This window comes from Ornithodoros turicata, chromosome 2 (genome assembly GCF_037126465.1).
Source record: "Ornithodoros turicata isolate Travis chromosome 2, ASM3712646v1, whole genome shotgun sequence".
Lineage (NCBI taxonomy): Eukaryota > Metazoa > Arthropoda > Arachnida > Ixodida > Argasidae > Ornithodoros > Ornithodoros turicata.
In genome coordinates this window covers 7,935,774-7,958,372 of record NC_088202.1, presented here as the reverse complement: position 1 = coordinate 7,958,372, position 22,599 = coordinate 7,935,774, and the positions used below count along the sequence as shown (strand labels likewise).

The following is a 22,599-nucleotide window of genomic DNA, read 5'->3' as shown; positions in this document are numbered from 1 at the left end:
TTCCTGGAAACATAGCCGCGCAGCTTCTTCCATTTTGCTGCCATACTGCACAGAAGGGACAAGCAGGGGCTTCGACTTTTTCCTTAGTCTTTCTAATATTGTAGTTGCATTTTGGGCCCTGCTCTTCAAAATGACGTGAGCCTGAGTGCTAGAAATTCTGCAAGCTCTTTCGCGGTGCCATTCCTCCGACAAGTGCTGCTGTGCAGTTTGGCAGCAAATTTCAATTAAATGCGACTTGTCTTTGGCTACATTTGCCGTGTAGTGCTTGATACTCAGATCAGAGCACGTGTGATGCATAACTTCGCAGCACTGCCTCTCCCTGCTGTAAATTACGTGCAACAAAGTTTCTATCTGATGATGTTGAACATTCTGCGACACTGCATTCAACAGGTCGTCCAGCACACTGCACACTTGAAGATCAACTTCTTTTTTAGCTTCCGCTTGCAACAGGTCACGAATAGAGCACTTGATGTCTGGAAACTTCTCCTGTACAGCCTCCTGGGAAGCCGGCTCAAGTGACCGTTGAGTTGGAAATGTTTCACCACCTTATGTAATAGAGATGAGAGTTTGTGTGAGATTGTCGCTGGTTCGAACATTCGAACACGTAAGCTTTGATATCGTTACTGCACCATCGATAACTGCAAGTATGTAGGGCTTAGATTTATCCGTCCGTCGCAAAAGTACGTCACTTGCCTGGGAAAAGCTCCTCGGTTGTCGCAGATTTTTTCAGGGCGTTTTTTGCTGGCCTACCCCAACGCTGTGGCAAGCTGGTGCAAGTGGCGTCATCAGCTCCATTCATGCGGAAAACCACTGCAGCTACGTGCTTGCAGCGTCCGTCAATCCCCGCCTTGCAGGTGCATCGGGCTTCCTTGATTTGGCGAGATTCCGACAGCTTTTACGGAATTGACAATGTTAAACTTGATATGGCAATCTATTATCCGACGAAAAAAAGCTATTTTCACGTCCTTACTTCTATCAGGATGTCGTAGGAGCAGTTGAGTTTCGTTTCTGCCGTACATCTTGCAATGACGTCTGAGGAACTCCCCCACAGCCTCTCCTCAACGCCATATACATGTCGTGCATCTGCCAAAGCGCTTCCGTTCTTAATGGTACTGTTCCTAAAAAATCCATTGCAATCAACTTCTTTAAATCCCGCGCGCAGAACGACAACATCCATCCTCCATAAGTAACGGGATGCGAGCGTCTGCTAGGCATCTATCAAGATTTGCAGCGACCGGCCGATAGGGGACAAAAACGGTGGCGCCGCCTGGTTAGTCCCGGAGGCCTATACGCATGCAACGTGGTTGCCGCTGTACGCGGCAGGTAGTACGAACACCAAATCCAGTGAAATCCCAAGTCCAAACCCCTTACGAACACCAAATACAGTGTTGCCCGTAATATTCAATTTACATTTCAAATTAACTACACCGCCAATTGGAAGGAAATCTGTGCCGCTTTTGTACTGATTGCTTGGACTATCGAACAGCCACGTCAAATGATGTTCGACCTCAGCTGCTATACAGTACCTTTAAGCTGGACATGAGCAGCAATTTGACTTTCATGGTTCCTGACATGTTCCGCTGTATTCGATGTTTTTCGATTAAAGCCGAATGAGAGAAAATTTACCCGGCGTATATTTTTCGATGTTTTCCAATTAAAACCTAAAACACGGAACCCTACTTATGGTACATTATGGGCAGGCAGTTTACACCAGGCACTCGCAGCGCTGCTGTCAACACGAGGGTCAGGGCCACGGGGCAGCGACCCCAATGGACGGCCAGACTCCTGAACTACAATTACACCGTAGAACATGAGAAAGGGAGCGAAAACGTCATCGCCGACGCATTATCAAGATGTGCCACTGTCGACGAGGAAGTAGTCTCCTGGGTAACGACGTGTCTAAATAAGGAAGATCTGCAGCAGGCATTACAAAAAGATGCAATTCTGCAGAAGGTCATGGGATACGTCGCGACGCATGGCCTCCAAGGCGATGCGTGGAAGAAGAAATGGTCCACTTCTATCAAATTCGGGAAGAGTTACCTATCATCGATGGGATGTTGTTCTAGGGAGAGAGAAATCAGCTGGAGAGGCGTCGCGACCGTGATGTTGAGGCCTATGTGAAAAAATGTGGAATCTGAGAGAACATGAGAGAACTGATGTTCTGAGGCTGGAACAACATAGAAAGGACAAATACATACAAAGCCTCAAATTGCCTAATAAATTAACAACGAAAGATGAAAGTCACTGAAAAGGTTAGCCAGTGTCCTACGGCTGACTAACCGCCGTATTCTTCAACCAGCCTCGACTCGAAACTCGACTCGAGCTGCTCCTAGAGGCCGGTTTTGCGCTTCATAAATCGACCTTGACTCGAAACGCTCCTCGAGTGGAGGAGTTCCTCCGTGCATTCCTCGAAAATCTCGAGGTAGCACCGATGCTACGACGAACGCTCCTCAACTCGAGTTTGGCTGGTGTCATGGCGGGAGACAGGTCGTTCGCCGCGTCCATCGACTGCGTTTTGTGCCACGATGGCCTTTAACTGGGTGCTGACAACATTACCACTGAGCGACAACGTTCAATAAGGGGCCATCAAACTCCTTTTGACCATTTTGATGATCACGAGTTCCTCATATGGTATACGGTACCGCTTCATGAAGACAACCGTACGAAGCCTTTTGGATATATTGCCGCTGGAGGAAAATGTGTGCAATCGTGGGCTCCCTCTACCTCCTGTGTTACAGCTGCCCGTCGACATGTGATTTTATGGCATTAGGACTTTTCGAACTGCCACGGGAGACATTGTGAATGTGTCAGAAACGACGGTGTGCCGCGTTGTGGACAAAATCCCACACCTTCTCGCAAGCACACTTTTCAAGACAAGGTGTAATAAATTTTCCTTATGTCGCGCTATTTAGCACAAAGAAGGTGTGCTTGAAGGATGAATTTCACGCAAAAAGTGGTGCAAAAAAAGAAACAGTGCTTTGACTGCACATCTAAAAAAAATCTGCCTCCTCAATGTTTTTCCGTAATCTTTATACTGTATCAACCTGGCTACGTACCGTACCGTAACCGTACGCCACACGCAACGACCGGATGTGCTCCTGCAGTACTTCTCCACGGAAGGATGCAGAGGACCATGCTGCACATTTCGGGAATACCGATGCCTCCGTCAGACGTAAAGGATCCTCGCAAACGAGTGGAAGCTAGTCAGCATTACATGAAACGTTACACAAATGAGCGCCGAAATGCGAAAACTGGCGATTTCGTCAGAATAAGCTTATAAGTCAGGTAAGTCACCTGATAAGTCAGATAAGTCAGCTGATAAGTCAGAATAAGGAGAAGGGCAAAGCCATGCCCAGGCAAAGCCATGCCAAGTTATGAAGTGCGGAACCAGCTCATTTCTGCTAGGAGACAAGCGAGTGTGGAACGCGAACTGGTCTTCTACCCGCATGTGCCTGCGACTTTCACTTGGGGGATGCAGTGCCAGTCATCGTCAACGATGGCCCAAAGCACACGCCATCCACATTTGTATTCGGGAGATTATGTTACTTAGCGAATGGAGTTTGTTTTGTATTGTGTTTTGCATTGGGATGACGTGTTATCGACGTAGGGGGCAAGAGATGTTATATCGCTGTTATCAGTTATCGCTCAGTTAGATGTGATCGTTGACATGTGCCGTTGTTATCTTGTTTTCTTTCAGTTTCCGCGTTTTTTTCTTTCCGTTTCCGCGTTTCTTTGTTCCGCGTTTTTTTTTTTTTTTTTGTTCCGCGCTGCTCGGCGGCTTCCAGTCTTTGCAAGGAAATTAAGTGGTGGTGTTGGCCATGGGCGTGAGTCTGGTCGGATACCTTGCCTGTTCCCGTGCGGCCACTTGGCGGGATGTGTAGAGTAATGAGGTTTAGAAACATATGCGTATGTATAGAGATTACAGTGTTGGTTACAGAAAATGAAGGCACCTGAAGGCGCACGACAGGCTTTTGCAGTTTGCCCTCTGGCCAGCGATTACGGTGCCTGTTGTCGCTTCCACGATGCTTCGACGATGTCGAAAGCTTAGGTTATGCTCGTATACACTGTGCTGAAGCATTGGCACGCAGATGATGCGATAAAAGTCACTTCAGTCAGTCAGTCAGAAGTCGTCAGACCACTTTTAGTAGCAGCACACAATATTACCGCACACACACACACACACACACACTCTGCCAAAGCAACAAATGCAAATTAATGTTTCGGATTCCTCCCACGCGAAGGCCAACAGACACACCGAACTTGATCACTCTCGATCACACACAGATTCGTCGATTTCACGAATGCTGTTCACATAGCTTATGTTCCGACCACAGCCGAAACCCTTAGCGTATTCAATGTTCGTGAGTGCCCAATTTCCAGCAAATCCCATACTTCTTGCCAAGCACATCTAAAAAAGAAAAGTAGAGTAAATGATGGTGACAAGGAAGAATACAAGCACATCAAATACAGATTATATAATCAGAACAGATGATCAGGTAGGACAGGACGTGATGAACAGGATGATATCTGGTGAGCATTATTGAAAGTAAGAGCTGAGTAAGTAAGTAGGAGCTGAGAAGTAATGGTTGGAGCACTTGACCGGTAATCAAGGGGTACGTGGATCCCCGCCAATCTTATTTCCGTCCATGTATCCGCAAGCGTTTGGGGCCTGCGCGTGGGGTAGTTCTACCAGCTCGTAATAGTAACCCTTACGACCCTCAGTACTACTCTCATATTCGTCGATAGCGCAAATATTCATTTTGATGGTGTTTGTTGGTCGTTAGCTCTGTTTCTTCGATTGCAAGCAAAGAAGCTAGGGCCACATCCTAATCTGCCGTATCCCAGTTCACCGAATGCAGTTAAGCGGATTATCCGTGACTGGAAGGTCAGCCCCTTTCGGCCACTTTTTCAGCGGGTTGGGTATGGGTAAGGGACGAGAGCGGACGTCTTGTAAGACTGAGAACTATGAATGGTGAATGGTGAATGATAAATAAATAGGGTAGGGTGTTGTCTCCATATTGTGTTTGTGTGTGATAGCTTAACGTTTCATGGTCTCAGGATCTTTTGTATTGCCATGTTTTCGTTGTTTCGCTGGTGTCACAGCACAGCTGTCTCGGCATGAAACGTAGGAAGAACGAAACTTTCCACGAATAATCGAATAGGCGAACTGCTTGCTTGGCCGAGCGATCTACCTTCCGGTGTTGCGGAAGGCACGTTGCCCTGGGAGGACCATCCTGGGCCAACTACATAGGAACTTGATTGGACAGCTGAGGAGAGTCCACGTAAACACACAATGCAGCCGGGTCACCTCCCAGTTTCGATGATTCTAGAGCCACGGCAGCAAGGTAAATTCGGCTAATTGGGAATGGACATGTCGGTCATTCGGCTGGTTGGTCCAACACATTTGGAGTTGAAAGGATTAAGGCTGTCTCCCGGCCTTCAATGCATTCGGCGATTGGGATTCGGCAAATTAGGAAGACACCGTAGCTAGAGAGCTCACCTTTATCTTCAGAGATTGAAGGTCGTCAACTGTGCTTAGGGTTGCGGTTTCCCATTTCCTTTGGAACACATCACTTCCCACGTGCTGGACCTCATTACCGGGAACACTGCACCACTGAAATTAACAGTAAAAGACAAATAATGCAGGCAGGTGAGGTCATACTCTGTGCCAAACTGCGTTTACTCCCACCCCAACTCCCTCTACGGTCGAATCAGATACAGAATGGACGCCTTCCCATGGTATGAACGTCATCTGGCCGAGTGACCAAGTTACACATAGTACACTCTGCGCAAACAGTAACTACTAACAGTACAAGTACTACAGTACAGTAGAGTCACTAGTAGTAGCTACAGTACAAGTAATTGTAGTATTGCAGTTCAAAAACACACTAAAACTCACTAATGGGTGATTTCAGGCAGAAACCGGTGGATTTTTTTTTTTTCCTGAAGCCTAGCGCATAGGCGGAGGAAAGAGCTCAGGCCATGAAGTTCCACGCTCCGAAGTTCTTCGTTTGTAAACCCTGAGTCGACGTAAAGTTCACGCCTGTACACACTTGAACCGGACATACTTCCCAATGCGCGTTTAGTGAGGGCAAAGCTTTGGTCGCGTATTTTCCATATTCGCCCACTTGTGAAAAAATGCGCTTTACGCGCACACCTCCATGGCAGGTGTGCAAAAGCTAGATAGAGCAGCACACGGGCAATAAGCGTTGAAAAAATCGCATGGCCTTATGGGTACGAAGATATGAGGCCTGAAATTGTGAGAAGTCCTTAGCATTTTAAAACAAACAAAACATTTTCAGCTGTTTCCTCCGTGAATGTAATTCCTAAGCAGTAGGGCTCCATATATATTAGAACTAAAGATCAACCGAACCACCCTGCTTTAGTCTGCCCTAATTGCACTTGTTCGGGTTGCCCTTGAACAGTCTGCCGTATCGCTACGAATGCTAACCTGCCGCTCACTAGGGTATTTATTGGCACCAAGACATGCATGCGTCCGAAGACTACGCTGAAAGCCCCACCGTGCACTAGCGGTTGGCGCTTGGTGCGTTCAGCGTAGTCCCTGTGCGCACCACACTTTCATATTGCGCTTAGAAGCGTAATGGTTTTACAATTTAGCATAGGGCGGATTTTACTAAGCCACCACCACGGGAAGCCCAGAGTATATGGCCACCGATGGGTGCAGTAGCTGCATCATTTCGGAGCCAACGGCTAACTATAAAAAGCTATACCTTGCCATAGCTTACCAAAGTTACTTTCTTTGAAAGAGGACTGCGATGTGGCCCGAGTGCCACTCCCTTTACTCCCTTTTTTACTCCCTTTAGGGTGTAATCCGGGTGTAAGTGGGGTGTAAACTGATTTTTACTCTCATATTACACCAGCTCGAAGAAACACCTTCGGATGAGGGGTGTTAAATGGGTGTAATAAAAACCTTATTTACAACATCCACTGAGCTTGGGTGTAAAAGAGGCGTAAAATGGGTGTAACGGGCATAGAGCTTTGTACATGAACTGTATGTGTCTTTTGAAAGTACAATGACATGCTTCATGCTCCTTACAGATGCATACAATGGGGCACCTCGCTAGAAATTTTGAGTCTACACTCTAAATCGTGTGACAACCATAAGCCGGTTAAAAAAGTTCCCTCAGAAAGTACAGCCGGTAAACAGCCGTAACAGTTATCAAATAGCAAGCACAGCGATCCCAATCGCCAAATATGTGTGTCCCACTGAATAATATGTGTGCCTACTGAGCCGTGTACGCATGTGCGTATTGAACATTCTTGTGCATGTTGAATAATGCGTGTGCAGGCTAAGTATGTGTGCCTTCGCTGGAGCGTACTACGTTGCTGCGCGCTCCCGCCGTGAGGAGTGACGTGGCACCAGTGGCACCTCGTATTCTTCCGCAGTATATTCCTCGCTGCTTTCCTGCCTGTTGTGTGCTGTGCAACCTCGCGTTTGAGAAGGATGACAACCTTGTTTTTTCAGTACAGGCTTAATGTTTGCTTAAGGTAAGTCAACCTAGCTGGGATTCCACGTACGACGCCCGCGTTTTACTTGTGTTTAACCATCGCAGTACATTCTGTTGCAGACAGTGGACGCATTGCAAATGGCGGCAGGAGAGATCGGCTACATTGGTGAAGTGATGTGTACATTACAAGCGAGGCTAATTGTATTCTTTCGTTATAGGTGCACGTGGGACTGTATCAACTTCAAGGACGTGAGTCGCAAAATGCTGTACTATTCTAGCATTCACGTTTGAACAATAACAGCGTGATATTAACTTCGGTTTCTTCACAGGTAGTTTCCTGTCTCAACGGTCACATACACGCGTGCAAAACTAACTGCTTCGCATCGAAGTGTGTATGGTGCCACTAGCTTGGACAATTGTTCATCGGCCATTTCGTTTGAGGAACTGTCGTGTTCGTCACTAAGAATGATCTTGGTTGAGCTGTGCAGTGCCTGTTCGGAGTTCCGAGGACTGCGTGTTCGATGTTTGGAGTACTGCCTGGTTCATCGGAGGTTGTCTGTCCATGCAACATGTGCTCCATATGTGTGTGTTGGGATTAGTGAACCGTGTATGCTTTCCATTCGGCCAACGATGATGTACGGGATTCAATTTAAAGGTATGTGCACGGCAATAAAATTTGGTGTTTCAATTGGGATGTCCTTGGTGCATTTTCTTTTTTCTTTTTTTTTTCCAAACGTGGAGGTCATTTTATGTTAGGGAACCCGAGAGGCATAATGTATCTCGCGTATTAATGGGTACAAGTATTCCTTTAATACGTAAGGTACACTGTGGCTCCTGGCGTCAGCAGGGGTGTCGTACCAGTTGTTTCAGGGGGCACAGAGCACCGGCAGCTTTCGCAGGCCTCTTGAAGTCATCTAGCGCATTGTTTGAGAAATGTGCCAGTTGATCAGGCGGCACCTATCCGTCACTGGGTTTAGAGTGTATATTGTACTGCTTGTGACGTACTTTTCTGAAATTTGCAATTGAAATTGGGGTGTGCAATCCTACAACATTTCGCTCTTTGTCCTTTCACACGGATGTACAGTTTGCAGCTGCTGGCAGCTCAGAAAACTGAAATTTCGTGCTGCGTACATGCGCAAACACCCTTTTTTTTTAAGGGTGTAATTCTGCGCACGGTGTTCACGTACACCCTTAAGGGGGTGAGTTATGACACTTCTTGATTACACCCCAAAGGGTGTTTTTCGCCCAACAGAAAACACCCTTTTTCTGGAGGGTGCGAAGAACGGGGGATAGGAGCTTTCCTCAGCCTGATAGGTGTCCGGTATGTAAAAATGCTTCGGACTGCCGTCCACTTCAGCTTCTTCCTATCGATTCTCCTTGTCCTCGAAGTCGTCGCGTGTGAAGTGGTCCTGAAAGTGGCGTTTTGTTAGAACCGCAGAACAGAGAACGCAGTGGGAAGATCCGAGAAGCACTAATTTGATACGCCAGGCTGTTCTTCGCACAGTTTAACTGTTATTCAATACAGTGTGCAAATGCTTCTTCCGGCCGATTCTGTGCCGATCGACGCGTCCCGTCACTTTTACCCGTCGGAATGCAGAAAAAGGCTTTGCCTGACTCTGCCCCGTTGCTGCACAACATTCAGGCATGGTTGTTCGTAGTTCCTCAGCTCTCTGGGATTCATTTCACGTACAAAAACGCAAGAGCGTCACACGAACGTACACGCACATGCGTCACAGCTATTGCGTTCCCCGTAGACCCGCCGGGAAGTTGGAAGCAAAGAGGAGGAAAGGGCACCACGTGACGCGCCTCGGCGAATGAGCGAGGCGGCGGCACGGGGAAAGCGAATGCGATACTCTTCCCCCGGGTACAGTGACTCTAGCTCGGTAAGGGCACGTGTGGTCGCCATAACTTTGAGCCTCGACCTTGAGACTGGCCGGTAACCTAAATTCCGATGACGCGGCGATAGGGTGAAACGCCTCGGCCAGGTGGCGTGTAAGTTCACTGCGTACAGCGCCACTCGCGGTGGCAGCAAAGAGGAGGAAAGGGCACCACGTGACGCGCCTCGGCGAATGAGCGAGGCGGCGGCACGGGGAAAGCGAATGCGATACTCTTCCCCCGGGTACAGTGACTCTAGCTCGGTAAGGGCACGTGTGGTCGCCATAACTTTGAGCCTCGACCTTGAGACTGGCCGGTAACCTAAATTCCGATGACGCGGCGATAGGGTGAAACGCCTCGGCCAGGTGGCGTGTAAGTTCACTGCGTACAGCGCCACTCGCGGTGGCGGAGTAATTACCGTCTCGCGCCAGCCAGGCCATAGGCGCAGCTGTTTCCAGGGAAAGCAAGTGAACGGCTACTTCTGCGTTGTGCCGCCGTGCTTTCCTAGCTATGGCAATGTTGCGTCTATTTTGTGGATTCGGCAAGGTGGAGAATGTGGAAGCATACTTCACAGGAGCGTTATTTTTGAAGCTGGTGCACGACGTTTGGTAGAATATCTAGAGCTGTGTGATGGACAGGTATCACTAAGGAATCAACATTGCTACTACACTCAAATCCAAGTCCAGTTATATGTTCTCAACCTGTCCAAGGGTGTTTTGTTTGTGTACAGTCCGAAGGAGGCACAGACTGTGGTAGTCACTCGGGATGACTCGTTTCTTTCAGAATTAATCCCAAAGCTAGAGTATTTTTACTTTACATATCTCCTCAATGAGCTCAGTGAGACCGAATAAACTTGTAGCTTATATTATCTGAATATCAACATTTGCTTTATTCTGTAGCAATGTTCTAACAACTGAATAAATGATGCTGAATAAATAAATAAATGGAAGCCAAAGGTGTGTTTCTGAAACTTCAGTGGTTAAAAGGACAGTCTCGTGCCAACACTGTTGTTTTAAAGCCCCACTGAAATTATGTTCCATAGGGTTTAGAGACATATTCACTGCACTGGGGTACATTTATTGGACTGGAGTGCACGGACGCTGAGGACCTGTGCTCGCTACAAAAGCTATGCCGCTCCGGGTTTTTCACTGTTAGAACGAAAGACAGGAAGTCGCCCGTGCGGATGAAGTTTGGTGACAGCTTTTTTTTGTTGGCCTTTTTCTTTTCTTTTTGTGGTCGTAATACCCTCTACTATAAAAAAATTATTTTCTCCTGTATACAAAAAAACACCCTCGAGATTTTTTAATATGTTGTAAAGGAAGGCTCGTTCTATAAAACTGCGTTGGTTTCAGGCGTATCTTCCGACCTCTTCATTGCGTGTTTTACGCTCGATTGTAGCGAATTTTGGAAAAATCGCACACTTTTTTTTCCTGCAATGACTATGAAAGTTACGTGTCTGGCAATCTTTCCTGTTGAAGTATTCCTTGGTGCCTTGGAAGGAAAAAAATATTCATTCAAATTTAATGGTTTGATTGTCCACAAAAAAATGCGAAGTAGGAGGAAAATTGCGAAACTTTCGGCCTCTGTATACCTGCACCGATTACAGCACGACAACCGGGATTTGGATGCTGTGTAGAGCATAGTTTCCTCTATCCGCAAAAGAAAACCACACAGTTCTAGGTGCTTTCTATGAGCCACACCTGCCGTTCACACCAGGCACGGTTTTCGTCAGCGCTGCGAACTTTGCTCGTGTCTAGCACCCGCCACATTGAGATTTGGGAAGAAATGTTTCGTGGTGTGGTCGTTTTGCACTATTAGCGACTGCTAAAAAATTGTTTCTGGCCGAGCAAGTCAGCTGGATCATTTCGCGTGGAATCGCCCAGCAGCACACTCCGGCATACACGGGACGGTACTTTCGCCTTCCGTCGACAGGGGAGAAATTGGCGCTGGCGTCGTTCCGCTAAACTCCAGGCGCGCGCCCCTATAGCAAACCATAGTGCGTAGTTTTGACGATTATGCTTCATGGATCATTACATTACCAAATTTTTGGCCAGTTCGACGTTTCGCTCCGCTCTTATGCGTGAACATTGTCTCAGCTCATGAAAAAGGAAAGAAATGTTGCTGCTTTTGTTGTACTCCTCGCACTGAAATAAACCATTTAAAATAATTGTACTGTGTGTTTCTTTTTAGTTTTTTTAAGTAGTTATGCAAGTATGTAAAAAGGAAAGAAACGTTGCTGCTTGTTCTACTCCTCGCACTGAAATAAATCATTTACAACTGTACTGTTTGTGTGTCTTCTTTGTTTTTGCAAGTAGTTACGGAAGTATGTAAAAAGGAAAGAAATGTTGCTGCTTGTTCTACTCCTGACACTGAACTAAATCGAAATAATTATACTGTTTCTTTTTTTCCTTTTTTGTAAGTAGTTACGGAAGTGTTTCGTTTTTTCGTCCAAGTACAGAAGAACGTAAAAAGGAAAGAAATGTTGCTGATTGTTCTACTTTTTGCACTGAAATAAATCATTTGAAATAATTGTACTGTGTGTGTCTTTTTCGTTTTGTACGTAGTTACGGAAGAAACTGTTTCGTTTTTGTAAGGGATTCCGTGACATTTGATCGAACGTCGTTTGATCGAAAGCTGTTTGATCGAACGCGAGACATTTGGACGAAAGCCATTTGATCGAACACCGTTTGATCGAAACGGCAGCGGTCATGAAACAGAACACACAGACAACGTGACAAGACTAAGAAGCAATTCCCCAAGGTCCTGATACCTTCTGCATATTTCCGGCAGATATGTTGCAAAAACGCAGCGAACCACATGTCTCACGTTAGCGTGGGCGTAGGAAAAATTTCCCAGTTCGCGGAGCATTTTACCAAATGAAATGTTTGCGCGTTCTTTTAGCAATACGCTGAGGCAGTATCAGCCACGAGGACATGAGAGTGGAGCTAAACGTCAAATTTTACTTTCAAAGCTCATGCAAACGCAGTTTCAGCACATCATCGGATCGCCTTCTGGATGCGAAAAAGTGGATTAGGATGAGGAATGTGTTTATGGGCGAGCGGATGACACAGAGTGAAATATTCCTTAGGATAACAGCATTTAGAACTGAAGCTTTCTTTTGTTGTTTCATCAACGCTACAAGCGAACGAAGAAAAGAGTCGATCAAACGACCGCTGCCGTCTCGATCAAACGGTGTTTGATCAAACAGCTTTCGACCAAACGACGTTCGACCAAATGTCCTGGAACCCTTACAAAAAGGAAACACACACACACAGTACAATTAGTTTCTTCCGTAACTACTTACAAAAAGAAAAAAAAAGACACACACACAAACACACACAGTACAATTATTTTCTTCCGTAACTACTTACAAAAAGGGAAAAAAAGAAACAGTATAATTATTTCAAAGGGTTTAGTTCAGTGTGAGGAGTAGAACAAGCAGCAACATTTCTTTTCTTTTTTACATACTTGCGTAAACACATAGTACAATTATTTTAAATGATTTATTTCAGTGCGAGGAGTTGAACAAAAGCAGCAACATTTCTTTCCTTTTTCATGAGCTGAGACAATGTTCACGCATAAGAGCGGAGCGAAACGTCGAACTGGCCGAAAATTTGGTAATGTAATGACACATCCATGAAGCATAATCGTCAAAACTACGCACTATGGTTTGCTATCGCCGCGTCATCGGAATTTAGGTTACCGGCCAGTCTCAAGGTCGAGGCTCAAAGTTATGGCGACCACACGTGCCCTTACCGAGCGCCAATGTTGCGCCATCTCTTACGCGAGAGCAGAGGCTTCAAGGTCGTAGCTCTACCGGAAGAAGCAGCGGCTCAGATATCCCCATGCATATCCCGAGCCGAGCGCTACCGATGCGCCATCTATTAGGCAAGAGCAGAGGCCGCAGCGCTCCGCCTTCCGAAGCCCTGTATTCCAAGCATTGTCAGTATCGCCGGACTGTTCGCGAGGCATGTCTGTCCGCTTCCTTCCGCGGTTCATTTCAAATCCATCACAATCCGGCATTGAGCTGTACGAGCTGTCTCTCACCATTTGGACATAACATAACAGGGTTTGGTTATCCGTTATAAATGCTTCCTGTCATGCTTCTGTACACGAGTGATCCCGATGGAGATTTCGAATGTGTGATTATGCGTAGTAGTTCCTTTCCATTCCCGAAGTGTACGTCAACCTGTACGCACGCAGATGCACTACGACAGCGCTCCCTGTTTGAACGCCCCAAATCCATATTCTAGCACTTGCTTTTCGGGCGATGGAAGATGAGAAGCCCGATTCTGTGTCAAGGCAGCGTTTCGGTTTGTATTTCATCCCACAGACGCTCAATGATTCGTGCCGCTCTATGACGCATAGGCTTATTTTTTCGATGCGATACTAAATCAAATGTATTGCCACAGCGGTGGTATTCGAACTTCAGCTACGATCCTCACAGCCACGCAGGACGAAGACGCAGGTGTTGACGCTGTGGTCCAGCCGAGACTGGAAGTTTAGGATCGGCAAAGGCTCTGAACGCATTCTCAGTCAGTAACTAGTCGATGCTCTGTGCCCCCGAGAAATCGTATTCCTGGATTCAAGACAGTTCCTGTGGAGGTGCAATTGGTCCGGAACTGATATCGCATTTGTGGCGGAAACTAATGTCGCCGAGCGCAAAGTGCAAATATACGGCCTCCTGTCTACGGTGTCTCCCGGCACACAAAGCTTAATGCATCCAATCCATTTACGTATTGTGCTTTTCGTGCTCCCTTCTTGCAGATTACCTCAACTTCCTTTACACGCAACACCCTTGCACCGGTATATCATCGCGACAGGGCAAGACTCGTCCACTTTTCGGGAGAGGTCTGGCGCGCAATGAGGCGCACTGGTTGCTGAGATATGATCGCGCGGGATATTAGTAACCGTTGCCCGAACTTCCTCCCTTAATGCCCGCGATAGCAACGCGATAGCACAATGAAACGTCGTCCCCAGGATTGGCGGCCTTTCGCTCACTAGCACTTCCAGTGGTGTTCTCTCCGTGTCGTTGGTGAGAATAGTCCTTGCTTTCCTCCACGTAATTACAAATCTGTTTCTGTATCAAATTCACTGACAGAGGAATGTTGAGTTCCTCGTAGGTCTTGGCGCTTTTACGCGGACATCCTCCCATGCTAAACCATGAGCGATACCTGTCATTCGACAGTTCACTTTTGCCTGTCGGACCATGCGGACATGAAAGCAGTCTCTTCGATAACATCAACATATTCTCAAGTTCACGGTCCTCGCTGAAAATCATCAAAAACCTGAAATCATCGCTTGCATGGTCCCACAGGTGATCAATCTTGTGGCTCGATGCAGAGGCGTCGGAGGTCCTTCACGGCAAAGGGGGGTGGGGACCCCTAACCCAACCCAACCTAACCTACATGAATAGTTGAATGAACAGGCAAGAATATGTCGAGGGCGTGACTTCTCGTAGAGTACTGCAGTGGCGTAGCCAGACCGCCAAGGTAGGGGCTGCTCGATACGAAAACTTCGGCTAACTCGATTTCCCATCGCATCCCCTTGAAATGTTGTTTCGGACGTCAACACATAACGCACGTATCTTGGTGAAGCCCTGGGTGCATCCAGCAGTGTTTTCTGTTAACCCGGGTACAGTACTGCGTGCGCTTCCTCCCGCAGATGCCCACTTCCATGAGCACGCCGTGTTTTCCCTTCCTACTAACCCGTGCGGCTCCATGCGGCAGCGGCCGTCCTGACGCCTACTAATAGTAGGAGATCAGAGACACACTATAGAGAGACCATGGTTATACCTAGCGAACACACAAGCAACACTCTCCAGGACAACTGAGAGGTTGGTGCTCACTTTCTTCCGTGACGGAGTCTGCATGCTGCATAATGTAAAACCCCGAGACTAGGGGTTTCACCCCTCACATCTTCACCAGCTCGCTTGCTTCCGAGTCGTTTTTTCATTGTCATACTTGATGCGTCTTCTCAGAGTTGTTGGCACTAGCGAAACATTGTGCCGTTTTGACCACTTGGCACAAGTTTACAGAGCACGGGGGCGACGTACTTTTTCTTCGGTGCGACACCCTACCGGCTGGCGGAAGCGGGTGAGTTCACTGTTTCGGAGGGATGGAAGGTTCCGGTGTCGGTTTGTTGTGCCTGGGAAGTGGGAAGCTACCGCTCAGTGTCACTGACAGCGCAGCCTTCCACCCCCCCACCCACCCACCCCTACCCGAAACAGTGAACTCACCCGCTTCCGCCAGTCGCTATAGGGTTTCGCACCGAAGAAAAAGTACGTCGTTCGAGTGTTCCGTTCCGTAAACGTTTGTTCCAACGTGCACTCATTCATGGTGGCATCCGGCATCACCGTTGCGTGTTGCATTAAACTGCCGGCGAACTAACCAGCCGCGGCTGCCAAATTTCCGCCCGATAGTGGCCCGCAAGTTTTAAGTACTAGGCAAGATTCTGAGTGAATCGCAGCTGAACCTTGCAGGGACTCTCGCGTCCGATAACGTGCCGTACATTGCATCAAATTGCACAAAAACTACACTAATTTGCGGCGTTATTATTGGACAACGAGTAAGACTGCAAAACATACCCAAATAAATTCTAATACTGTAAAAATACCCAATGCATGAAATGGATCGACTTCACCACAACGCGATACAGGGGGCTAGTTCAATCTCAAATCGAACAATCTGGTACACTTGATGTCTCGAATGAACGGGAAAAATATATATGTTGAAGCCATCGGTGAGTTAGAAGAAATAAACGCTTGAGGAATTCTCAGCGCTGCGCGGTTCGGGAAGTAGGAAAGGAGGAAAAAACTGCCTCTCGTAAGACGATGTCGTCGCGCACGGGTTTGAGACTTCGCTACAAGGCTATTTCTTGTCGCATTATAGAAATTTCTTGATCTGGCTTTAGACCGCTTAGGGCACAACAGGATCGTGCGTTGGCAGTGCTGTGTACGTCTACAAAAAAAATATGAAATTGCCGAAAAGCACCATATTCACTGCAACTTTGCGGACGATGTACAAAACGGATAAGATTGAGCTTTATGTCGTTTAATTTGTCATTCATGTGGCTATCGAATGGTGTATAATTTGTTGCTCCACTCTGTCAGGAACGTAAGTGATACCTCTTTCAGTAACACCATACCACCGAAAGATGACGAATTTCGCAAGCCTTTATCTAAAAAACCCCACCAAAAACTTGCCTCGAAAATTTTATATGTTTAGGTAGTTCCTTAGACTATGCACAGAAGAAAAATCAAAAGTCGGACTTTATTGGTAGGCGCACGCATTTTTTGCCAGCCCTATACGCGGAGCAAGTGTTTTTCCGTGAAACCATGAAATTCACCGACATTCACCCTGGTACGCTGGTCGACCTCCCCGTTGCCGGACGACCCACCAACCTTATTCTACCGACATGTCAGGGTGGGGTAGGGATACGGCGTTCGGCATGCCGCCGCCAGGGGCGATGTAAATGTCGAAATTATATATTGCGGGTCTGTTACTCACCAGCGTTGTTTGAGCTGAGCGTGGACAAAGGTGACAGTCCTGGACCTGGTGTAGAAATTAATGTCCATTTACGAAACGCACTCGTTGCGGCGGTTATGCATTACGAGAGACAAAATTCATTCGAGCGAAAGACGCACTACTTTCTGTTGCAACATGAGCATAAGTGTTTTTCTGTGAAACCATGAAATTCACCGACATTCACCCTCGTACGCTGGTCGACCTCCCCGTTGCCGAACGACCCACCAACCTTATTCTACCGATATGTCAGGGTGGGGTCGGGATACGGCGTTCGGCATGCCGCCGCCAGGGGCGATGTAAATATCGAAATTATATATTGCGGGTCTGTTACTCACCAGCGTTATTTGAGCTGAGCGTGGACCAAGGTGACAGTCCTGGACCTGGTGTAGAAATTAATGTCCATTTACGAAACGCACTCGTTGCGGCGGTTATGCATTACGAGAGACAAAATTCATTCGAGCGAAAGACTCACTACTTTCTGTTGCAACATGAGCATAAGTGTTTTTCTGTGAAACCATGAAATTCACAGACATTCACCCTGGTACGCTGGTCGACCTCCCCGTTGCCGAACGACCCACCAACCTTATTCTACCGATATGTCCATCAACTTTGCTTTGATGAAGGCATTCAGTGGATGAAGGATACTGATTCATGCTGACATTGCTCATTTTGTTGACAAAGACGGTATCCGCATTCCTTTCTTCCTTGAGAGCACGATGCATCGCATCACACCTGACTTAGTTGCAGCACTTTAGTTTGGCAGCTTATTTCGCAACTAGCAACCTGTTATCACTTGTGCGTGCCGGAGGCAAGTGCGACAGCACATAGTGATCTTGAACATGGTAGTGCTTAACCGCGCACTCCGTTGCAACATAATTTACTAAATGCGCAAAGAAAGCATCCCAATAAGCATAATCGACTTTAGACGGCGTTTGTGCCTGTCCGCGATGGCAATTTATGTGGCGCCCGCAGAGTATAGGCTGTGCTATAACTATCGCATCCCCTTGAAATGTTTCGGACGTCAACACATAATGCACGTATCTTGGTGAAGCCCTGGGTGCATCCAGCAGTGTTTTCTGTTAACCCGGGCACAGTACTGCGTGCGCTTCCTCACGCAGATGCCCACTTCCATGAGCGCGCCGTATTTTCCCTTCCTACTAACCCGCGCGGCTCCATGCGGCCGTCCTGACAACTAATAGTAGGAGACCAGAGACACACTATAGAGAGACCATGGTTATACCCAGCGAACACACAAGCAACACTCTCCAGGACAATAGAGAGATTGATACTCACTTTCTTGCGGCACATGACTATCTGCAGCCGTGATCACTGTAATCACTGTGGAGGTGTAAAAAATCATGATTAGTCAATCGACACATAGTTGATGCGGCTTCTCGTAGTTGTTGGCACTGGCGAAACATTGTGCCGTTTTGACCACTTGGCACAGCGACGTACTTTTTCTTCGGTGCGACACCCTAGCGGCTAGCGGAAGCGGATGAGTTCACTGTTTCGGAGGGATGGAAGGTTGCGCTGCTGGCAACACACAGCGGTGGCTCCGGTGTGCAAGCTACCGCTCTGTCTCACTAACAGCGCACGCTTCCACCCCTCCGAAACAGTGAACTCACCCGCTTCCGCCAGCCGCTAGGGTGTCGCACCGAAGAAAAACTACGTCGCTCGCGTGTTCCGTGAACTTTTTGTCATTCATGGTGGCATCCGGCATCACCGCCGCATCTTGCATTAACTGACGCGGCGAACTAACCTGCCGCACTCGCCAGATTTCCCCCCGGTAGCGGACCGCAAGTTCTAAATACTAGACAAGATTCAGAGTGAATCGCGGATGAACCTTGCAGGGACTATCGCGTCCGATAACGTGCCGTACATTGCATCAAATCGACAAAAAAACACTAATTTGCGGAGTTGTTATTGGACAACGAGTAAGACTGACCTCAAAATACCCAAGTAAATACCAAAATACTTAAAAATACCCTAGGTATAAAATACAGTTCGTGGAAACCTGCCACTTCGTATTCACTCAATATATACGTGGTGTTGCAGGAAAGAGTGACCCCTAACTATTAAAAATAGAAAAACTGCGAGAGAAATGTTGGAAAACCGCTCGTCCAGTATGAGAAGGAGGAAAGGAAAACACAGAACATCTGGCGTCGGCTGCTGGCTGCGTTAAGCAGTTTTCCTTTCCTTTTTCCTCATGCTGTTACCATGCACAAGTGTCTACAGGCCTTGCCAATAGTGCCAGAACTGATGAAATCCAAAAACGCGGTTCCAGAGTTTTCGGGTGTCGAATACTTGGGGAATTACGACTGTAGTAACATGTTGTGGCCATCAACCTTCTAACTAATGCAAAAAAGTTACCTTTCCTATGTGAAGTTCAATTAAGATTATTAGCCTAATTAATGGTACACTCGTGCAAACTGCATGTTTGGGTGGCAAAAAACATTTTTATCTCGCCTAGATTTTTTAGCCACTAGGGGTCACTACCACCTGCAACACCCTGTATACTAGTAGACGATAAACGGTATCCTTACCCGTCGGACAAATGGCGGTAACATTCCTCACTGGCGCTAAATAAAGAGAGGATGCATTTTATTTTAAGAAGTAGCACAGACGTGAAGAAACATGCACAAATGTATTAGTCGAGCAGCAATAGTCGAGAAGCATCTACGGTTCATGCATTAGCCATCGTGATGTCGCCTACACGCCTTTCCCTGTTCTCTTAGCAAAATAACAGCTACGTTTATGAGGATGGAAATTGCCGAACTGTGCCTCTGGATGAGAGGGGCGTCAATGAAGAGAGATGGCAATATGAGAGGGGTGGCGAACCACAACACTGCACTTGCATAGGTGGGGACAGCAGTTCAAATCGTGTGTGTGTCGCAGAAAACTTAATATATAGCGACGTGCAGTGGCAGCGTACAGTCTTAAGCGTAGTATAGTGGAGGTAGTGGAGCTTTATTCAGTCACAAAGGGTACAGCTCTGGTCAACTTTAATAACATCCACCCTGGGGGGCACCGGGGGAACGGAATAATTGCGCTCATAACCACAAGGGTTGCTGTAATCATGCTGGGGAACGAGACCAGTCTTATTGTTAAGGTTGACGGGAGCTGTACTAGGATCCGCTGCACTGTCCCTATTATTGCATATTCAATACACGAAGGCATACTTCTGTCCGGGTGCAAGCTGTTTTTATGATAAGATTTGCGAATAATGATAGCACGAATCCAGATCAACAACGCGCAACGCCAAAAACGAGGAGTTTTCCGGCAGACACTGAATTCGCTGAGGATACGCTTTCAGTTTGTAGTGGACTGAAGGAGAGATTTTCAGTGCGCAGTGACTTCCGAACGCGCATGGGTAGTACAGCACAGGACTTGGCTCACGTGTATTCAGCAGGCTAATTCCCGCATAATCAAGATGATTAATCCCAAAATAGGATCGTCCAGGACGCTGAGGGATGATTGCAGTTGTACCGTCTATAGGCGTTTGTTATAGGAGGTCCTTCGGGCAGTATACCACTGCCCCCCCCCCCCCTTTTATGGATTTACATATTCTCGTTCGCACTAAATAGCGGATGGGTGGCAGATGGACAGGCTTCTGCTATGGCTACGTGGCTGGCAGTTGCACAGAACATAATACAGTCAGCCAGCATAGCACGTAATGTGTGTCAAGGAAAATAAGGCGTCCGCTCCCTATGATAGTGTTATTGCTATCCTATGCTGCTATATGGTGAACTGCGTGCTGATAGACTGTCTTCTCGTTTGTAATCAATACTGTGAATTTGTTGTTGGCCAAGATGACACCTCGGGATACATACACGATGAATAATGCTGTTGCATATACGCCTGGCCGTAGAAGTTCAAAAATACCATCTGTGTATCTTTCATAGCTTTCAAGGTAAACACCCCGTGTATAGGACGCATACTTACGCATGACCGGGACCAACCCATTTATGATGATCAGTGCCCCTGCAATTGTAAAGGCAATAATATTAATTCGTGGAATAAAAAAAAATTCTAGATACTATACACTGAGGCTCGGGATCGCAGCGACTGCATTGAACTTGTTCTGAACGGCGCAACGGACCATGAAGGAGAGTGAGAGACATGGGCACACAAGCCGACACAAGCAAGTCCTCAGACTCAGCAAAAATAAAACGTTTAAATGTAAAGGTCTTCAAGATCAGCTTTCGTTAACTCTTCCATATAAATCATGAGGATATCCACGCTGTCGAACAAACACTTCAAAATATATCCCGCCCCTGATTGGTGGACTAGTGTCCGCCGCGGACACTAGTGCGCTCATCGCGCTTGCGGCTAAGCCAGGGCTAGAACTGAATCAGGACATCGCTACACTGGAAGTATAGGTTGTCTCCCTGTATGCGACCCGTGGCCAGTGTTCCCAACTTAGTGGGGGCGGTTCCGATTGGGCGGGTGACTTGAATTGACTGAATTGGGCAATTAGACTCGACGAATCGGGACCACACTTTTTCAACGGCGGCGCGGCAGAGTTCGGTCTCCGTACTTCTCCTCCGTGGTTGTTCCAATAGGTTGTTTGAAAAAGTTCCAGGGAGCAGCGTGCATGCCGGGAAATGCTGTGCAAAACGACAGCGATTTGCTATCGTGTCCGATCCTCGTCGTCGTCGTACTGGCGCATGCGCCGTCGCTGACGTTTTGCACAGCATTTCCCGGCATGCACGCTGCTCCCTGGAACTTTTGCAAATGACCTAGTGCCTATCGCAGTCTCATGGGATGCCCTGTTCTCCATTTATGCCTAGAGGGAGGGGGGTTCTATCTCATTGTATGCTGTGGCTTGCGGGCAATGCTTCGACTCAGCAGTAACCTCGTTGTTTGTTCGGGAGAGGCACGAAGTCATAGAGGAGGGGGATGCATAATAAGGTCTGTCGAAGTATTGAAATTCGGAAACGCGCTGGGAAAGTTTGCTGGTTGTGGGCGCCCTTACGTTTGTAATTTCACCTGCAGTGAAACTACACTATTATATCATTGACTATGTGGTCTTGTGGCCATGTTCAGATGGTACTAGTGCATCCAAGCTGTGGATCGCAGCAAATGTCTGTGTGTCTTCTTTCTGCTACCTCCTCCTCCTTCAAATAACTAGATTGTGTATGGAGCTATGTGGTCTCCCAGGTGCGCCACCTGGTTCTTTTAAACTGAGTAATTGCGAAGGTGTGTCTTGACAGTGTTCCGGAAATTTCCGGAATTTTGCATCTCTAGTTGGCGCAGAGCGTACTATGTGTGGTTGTGGTCTATAAACGAATCCGAGGAAAGCACACATTATGGCACATACATCCAATCTTCTCGTCTCTTCTGTGTATGGTCTCACATTTCGAAATTCACAGCACGAACCAATCAGTCGAACGAAAATGTAAGGTACCCTTTTCTCATTCAACGCAGAAATAGTCATTAAATAATCATGCGTTTCTGCACCGCTTCCGCTTTGTTGCCAAAATGACAAATACTCACCCAAGAGGTTGAGGACGCAGGCGACTAACAGGAGGAGCCACCACGCCGTGTAGCTGAAAGAAGCTTTGAGTCAGTGCATGCAATACAATCGAATATGTATGCACTAACGAACCAGCCTCTTGGGAGCTGCAGAGTTAATGTATCTCATGCATAAGCCTGTTGAAAGAAAGAAGCAATCCAGTATACTTACCCTCCGTCGATGTCCCCACGTCGACTGTTACGGCTGAAACACA

The 22,599-nt window shown here is 47.2% G+C and overlaps 1 protein-coding gene across 5 annotated transcripts in view; it reads right to left on the bottom strand.

Annotated features, from left to right (window-relative positions):
- LOC135385169 (uncharacterized) overlaps nt 1-22,599 on the bottom strand; it is a 62,747-nt gene that overhangs the window by 2,620 nt on the left and 37,528 nt on the right. Inside the window, exons 6-13 of one of the 5 annotated variants that reach the window (XM_064614354.1) lie at nt 22,557-22,589; nt 22,367-22,419; nt 20,813-20,851; nt 19,414-19,449; nt 18,164-18,208; nt 16,853-16,897; nt 5,501-5,614; nt 3,904-4,408 (exon numbers count right to left, since the gene is read on the bottom strand). In XM_064614354.1, coding sequence (XP_064470424.1) covers nt 22,391-22,419; nt 22,557-22,589 — 62 coding nt within the window. In that variant the 3' untranslated portion in view covers nt 3,904-4,408; nt 5,501-5,614; nt 16,853-16,897; ... (2 more) ...; nt 20,813-20,851; nt 22,367-22,390. Of the gene's footprint in view, nt 1-3,903; nt 4,409-5,500; nt 5,615-8,833; nt 8,879-16,852; nt 16,898-18,163; nt 18,209-19,413; nt 19,450-20,812; nt 20,852-22,366; nt 22,420-22,484; nt 22,590-22,599 lie in introns of those variants that run through there. The other 4 variants (XM_064614355.1, XM_064614356.1, XM_064614351.1 and 1 more) reach the window with 4 other exon arrangements.